This window comes from Chaetodon trifascialis, chromosome 6, assembly GCF_039877785.1.
Source record: "Chaetodon trifascialis isolate fChaTrf1 chromosome 6, fChaTrf1.hap1, whole genome shotgun sequence".
NCBI lineage: Eukaryota > Metazoa > Chordata > Actinopteri > Chaetodontiformes > Chaetodontidae > Chaetodon > Chaetodon trifascialis.
This window is the reverse complement of record NC_092061.1, coordinates 28,152,069-28,158,180: the sequence shown is the minus strand read 5'-3', so window position 1 is coordinate 28,158,180 and position 6,112 is coordinate 28,152,069. Positions and strand designations below refer to the sequence as shown.

At 41.6% G+C, this 6,112-nt stretch overlaps 1 protein-coding gene across 1 annotated transcript in view; it reads left to right on the top strand.

Annotated features, from left to right (window-relative positions):
- Positions 1 to 2,818: 2,818 nt before the first annotated feature.
- The window catches only part of nr6a1a (nuclear receptor subfamily 6, group A, member 1a), a 93,002-nt gene continuing 89,708 nt past the window's right edge, over positions 2,819 to 6,112 (top strand). Inside the window, exon 1 of the mRNA XM_070964026.1 lies at positions 2,819 to 3,117. Within this exon, the coding sequence (XP_070820127.1) occupies positions 3,051 to 3,117 (67 nt within the window). The 5' untranslated portion in view covers positions 2,819 to 3,050. The remainder of the gene's footprint in view (positions 3,118 to 6,112) is intronic.

Here is a 6,112-nt window from a genome sequence, read left to right as displayed (position 1 = left end):
ACTACTACTAATAATAATAATACGAATGAATCTATTAGATACTTCGCTATTATTTTTAATGAAGTTATCTAGCTATTTATTTTCAAACACTTCATTAATTCAGGCACATGTCTTATATTAAATAGTGTCTCTAATGGTAAGTGCTAATGGAAGGATTACACCCTTTCAGAAGGACAGCACATTTGCGCTGACACGCATTAGAAATTTGAAGGGCTTTTGACGCCATCAGCTGGCCAATCATTAGTTTGAAAATCCAAACAGTTTTGAGTCTGTCGAGACGTCCCTGGCTGTAAGACAGTGGACGCAGATGCAGGGCGTGCAGTCGAAGGACGTCAGCAGACGACCGATTTGCAAATGTAATGGAACAGAGTGCCTAACAATGAATGAAAAAAATATACAGTTGGGAACCATGAACCTGAAATTGGGCCCGAGGAGAAACATCAGCTGCTGAGACCCCCTTGTCTCTGTGCAATGTGTAGTTTTCTGTGCATTATACTGTACTCCAGATTTACAGTCTGGCAATTTTATTAAACACATTACTTTAGCAATATGCAGCATACAGCCTAAGCACAGAACTGACTTAAAGTCTAAAATTAGATTTTGACACTGGGACTGTCAACACTGATATTATGCTTTAGTAGTCAATATTAACAAACAAATTTTCAATTCAATTAACATGAACCAGCTGACACATAGTAAGCCTCTGGTATCTGGGGCCCCTGGAGTTCTTGAGAACTCCTGAAAGGAGACACAGAGCAGTCTGTAGAGACATCTGCAGGACATTAAGAGAAACACACTAACAGTCTCAACAGCATCAAGTTTGTTCTAATTTCTTTTCCCACCTTCTATCTATCTATCTATCTATCTATCTATCTATCTATCTATCTATCTATCTATCTATCTATCTATCTATCTATCTATCTATCTATCTATCTATCTATCTATCTATCTCTCTCTCTCTCTCTCTCTCTCTCTCTCTCTCTCTCTCTATATATATATATATACACACACAAAAAAGAAACCATAATGAGTCAGTGAAGGTTATATGTACTATTAGATGATTTGTCAAATATTCATAATGTTGTTTCCTGTGAAACACATACAATTATCAGCACTGTACCTTACAGACTCCTAAATGTTTGTGATGATTATCATTATACCACCAAACACATTAGATCAACACTATTTTCAAGACGTCAAGACGTGGGTATGATAACACACCATGTGACATAACACACTATTAAGCCTCTAACTGCTCTTTGATTGCAAATAGTTACTGGTACGTGCATTTTATAAAAGTCAAAATATCTACATGTCAAGTAGGCCTGGGTGATGCAGGTGACTGCTCATAGTGCAACAAAGAAGTAGATGAATTTGGTGCAGGGTAAGCTTAGCGTCTTGTCTCTTTCTTTTACAGTCAGAGACAAATGGGATTTTCTACTTTGCTACAACAGCAGGTCATCAGTCAAACTGCAGCAAACTGTAAACCCTGTTCATCCTCCAGACTGTGAAAACAGCACAATGAATCTTCAACATCTTTGCTCCTGCTCACACAAGTCTGCGTGAGTTTCCGGCTAGCCATTGATTGGAGTGAGGGAGGATAACTGTCAAAACATGAGCATTTTTATTTTTTTAAGTATTAAGAAACGTTGAAACATTAACACCATACAAAATGTATGGTTTAGTTAGCTAAAGTTGGCTTTAGGTTAACGATCTGAATTTTTTTTCACACATTACAATGTGACCACCAGAGGACACTACACAGTCTCAACTATTTCAAACTGAAAATTCATCTTTTCAATACGAGTGAAACTTTCAGCCAATGCTCTCCTTCTGGGGTGGGCAAACTGTTCCACAAAGGGCCGCTGTGGCTGCAGGTTTTCTTTCCAACCAATCAAGAGCTCACAGTTTGAGTGAGATCAGTTGATTGAATGAGTCAAGTCTGGTGTGCTGCTGCTTGGTTGGAAAGAAGACCTGCAGCCACAGCGGCCCTTTGTGGAACAGTTTGCCCACCCTCTATCTTAACAACCAGAAGCTAATGATAGTATTAGCATTAGCGTACTAGCTTTCAACTTCACATGATGGCCCACTATCAAAAATTCGCTTCGAATCCTGAGGCACTACATATCCCATAATGCCCGCAGAATGTAGTCCATAAATTGTGTAATCTCTGTTGTGTGTTTGTGCCGCCTTCAAGTTGTGTGGGAATAAACGATTCTCGGAATGTTAGACGTCATCGCGTAATGATGAGGCGTAATGAACAGAGAAAATCCCTGTTCACTAAGCTATTCTCTGAGAGAATGGATTAATTATTGATTTAGATTTAAAACAGTCTGTACTTTCACGAACATAAATTGAGTAGACTAAGCATGAGGAAATGTGGAGTTCTCCTGTGTTCACTGACACTTAGGGTTAGCTAACATGTATTGTCCATGAATGTATGGCCCATTTGGTATCAATACCACAATTTGTACTTAATAAATCCAGTATAATAAACAACAAAATTGTTGGATTTTGGCACATTTTTTCTTTTAGTACGGTTGAGATTATTTTGGTTTTGGTCCAGTTTTTGCGTTGTCTACTATAAACATAATATTATCAGGATATGATTATTGATAATTAACTGTTCGTGATTCAAATGTGAATTTTGTTAGAGGTGAACTGCCATATGTTCTCTCAAAAGTTCCACAGTCTTGTTTTAACAATTGAACATTACTTAGTCACGCAACTTCTGTGTGTGATTTCTCGCTAATAGGAGGTAAGAGGCCGCTATCCTCCACCCTCCTCATAGGTTTGAACGCACCACCCCTGGGGGTGTGGAGCCAGTTATTCCCTGCTGACTGGAAGAAGCAGGCTAAATCATGGGACGGCGGTCCGAGCAGTAAGCCAGCCAGGCGGAGGACAGGGACAAAGCTGTGCCAGCTCCATTCAGCTCAGACTGCACTATCACCGTCATCAGCACTGTCATCTCACCCACACCAGCAGTGTGCAGCTTTTCGTGGCGGTGAGAGGCGACGTCGGGCTGGCTCGGGATCAGCCCATGCAGGAGGATGGAGATAGAGAAGAGGACGAATGGGTTCGACTACCCGGAGAGAAACAACGCCAAGTCCGTAAACGGTAGGCAAACACGACCCGGAGCGTGATCCTGCATGTCCACACACACATCACCACTTCTTCCGTGTAACACACTTGTGCTGCCCGTGACCGGATCACGCCTTTTCTCACCTGCAAACATGAGCTGCACTATTTTTTGTTTAGGTATTATTAACGCATCCCTCACTGCTGCGGGAGCACTGCCACCAGCTCCTAAAGCCACTTCTCCAAACTGCACACCTTGCTGTCATGCGTGCAGTGGAAATAAGCGCAGAGAGGACAACACAACAGCGTGAAACCAGTGTCGTAATTTGTGTCTGTTGAAATGAACTTTGGGCGCTCAAACGTGAACCGAGTCTCAACAAGTGAAGCGACATGGCCTGTCCTCACACGAGAGGACACATGCGGGACTGAAATGCTGCAGAGGTCCGTTTGTTTCCATGTTTTGCGACAGTGGACATGATTGAATTGTCTTTTTAACGTACCCGTGTGTTTGCTTGCTTCTTGGGCTTCGTGCGTGTGTCCGTCCGTGCGTGCGTGCGTGCGTGCATGTGTGTGTGTGTGTGTGTGTGTGTGTGTGTGTGTGTGTGTGTGTGTGTGTGTGTGTGTGTGTGTGTGTGTGTGTGTGTGTATGATAGCTGGAGCTGGGCTTGCTGGGAACAGAGGTCGGAATGTTTTTATTTGGAGGTGGTCAGTCAGGCTCAGGGAGATCGTAAAAGGTGAACTTTTGAACTTGGAGAACGCCCCGAAGCCATTAGCCGTTCAGTCCCCAAAATCCGGCGCTGCACAGGGTGGACAAGATGGACATGGGGGCGAGGGGAAGAGACAGGGACAGAGACAAGATGGGTTCATTTGGCAGTTCTGTTCCTCTCGCAGCTCAAACAGGAGTCTGGCTCTGCTGCTCAGGAGAAAGTTTCCCTCCAGTTTACATCTCATTCAGTTCACTTACAATTCATTTTCTCTTCACGTGTTTCATATTGAGCAGATCAGGCCCAAACTAAGCCCCACAATGCCTTGCAGCAGCGTCTGTCTCAGGCGCCAGGCCCATATCGTGCCTCCATGCGGGTGACTGAAGATTTATTGACATTTCCAAGATTAAAATTCCTTGAACTGTGCCTGCTGGAGAAGGCTCACCATGGCCTGTGTGGTCCTTAACTCTGATTGGGGCCCTTGATTGAAGAGTATCAGTAGACTGAAAGAGCAGAATTCTGAAGGCAGATGAAGGATTTGTCTCGTCCAAAAACGTGTTTGTGGTTTGGTAATTGTTGCATATACATAGAGCTTTCTATAAATGAAAAAGAAATCATCATCAAAGATATTATTTTTTTTAAACCTTTATTTTAACAACTAGAAGTAGATGAATTCATAATGTCAAAAGCTTTTTTTTTTTAGGCATGGTGTAATTTGATACTTAAACAATTTATCCATTAGTCAATCCACAGAGAATTGGCGGTAGCAAATTTTGATCATTTCTCTTTTAAAGTCATTTATCAAGTAAAAAGTCTCAAACGTTCTCTGGTTTCAGCTTCTCAGATGTGTTTATCTCCTGCCTTTCTTTTTGAATAGTGTTAGATTTTGGACTGTTGATTAAAAAACACCAATTATTCTGGCATTTTCTCAAAAAAGAAAAAAGAAGAAATCAACAATCATCAGATTAATCAACAATGAAAATAATTATTATTTACCACTGTTCTAAACTTAAATGAAGAATTTGAAAGATTTAATGATGTATATTGTGCAGTATCTTTGCAGCAGTTATGGGCGAATATAACAAAAACAATTAAGAAATACATAAACAACTAAATGCAGAAATAAACAGACACTGAATGAAATAAACCAAAGGCAGCTGAATATGTTTTTAAAACATTTTATCAGCATTTCATAAGGGTTTCATTTTGACATAATCAATTGTCACAGAGTCCAGAGAGTCACAGAGAAAAGGGCCCAAGTTTTTCACCATTTTCTAAATGCTGAATATTGAGTATATTAATTCAGATTTAAGGACGACCTTTTAAAATGATGCAGAGGTGAAATGAGCAGTCAAATAAAAGGTTGAGTGAAACGATTGATGACTCTTTTGATAACTAATCATCAGTCATTTTTTAAATAAAAACAAAACTTTTTAAGGTCTAACTTTTCATTTGTGATGACTTGCAGTGTTTGACTGTCACATTGTCCTTTTTTGGAGTTGGTTGGAAACACAAGAAATATAATGATGTCACCATGTGCTCATGGAACCTGTGAAGGACATTTTTCACTGTTTTTGTAACATTTTGTAGATCAAATTATCATTCAATTAATTAATTACAATAGGCAAGGCAGCTTTCTTTATATAGCACATTTCAGACAAAAACAAGTCAAAGTCACATAGCTAAAGAAAAGCAGATATACAAAAATAGTGAGTTGATGAAGTAACACAAACGTAATAGTTAGGCACAGTCCTGCTGGCCAGCCCCTCACTGACCGCTGAGAAGTGTTGGCTGTCAAAGCCTTTCTATCACCTCATGTTGTTCCATAGAAAGCAGAGCAGTCGAATCCTCCTCCAGCTCCGACTTCAGCTTCTTCACATAACCACATTTGAAGAACAAACTCAATTTCCATTGATCTTTGAATTGACCAGGAGTTTGGCTTGTTCCCCCTCCCACTCTGAGGCATGCTTGTTTTAATGTAATTAGACTCAGTGGAAGAAGAAGGAGCAGAAAGACAGGTTGGGTGGAGGGGTTAAGTATTTGTGTGGACCTATGTTTGGGCCTCGGGGGTTTGCAGGCTGGCATGGTGAGGCAGATAGGCTGAAAGAAAGTGCTTTGTCAGCCCCTGCTCTGGCTCAGGGGGTCTGTTTTGTCCCTCAGGGCAGGGTGAAGGGGACGGCTGGCAGTGGGTGGGGCAGGGACAGGATGTGAACCCCCCTCCCCTTGACGCTTGAATGATGAGCCAGGAGGAGTACAGTAGGGGAGGAGGGGCTTCTGCTGGTGGTGGTGCTAGTGGGGGTAGGGGTGGGGGGGTGGAGGTGGAGGTGGAG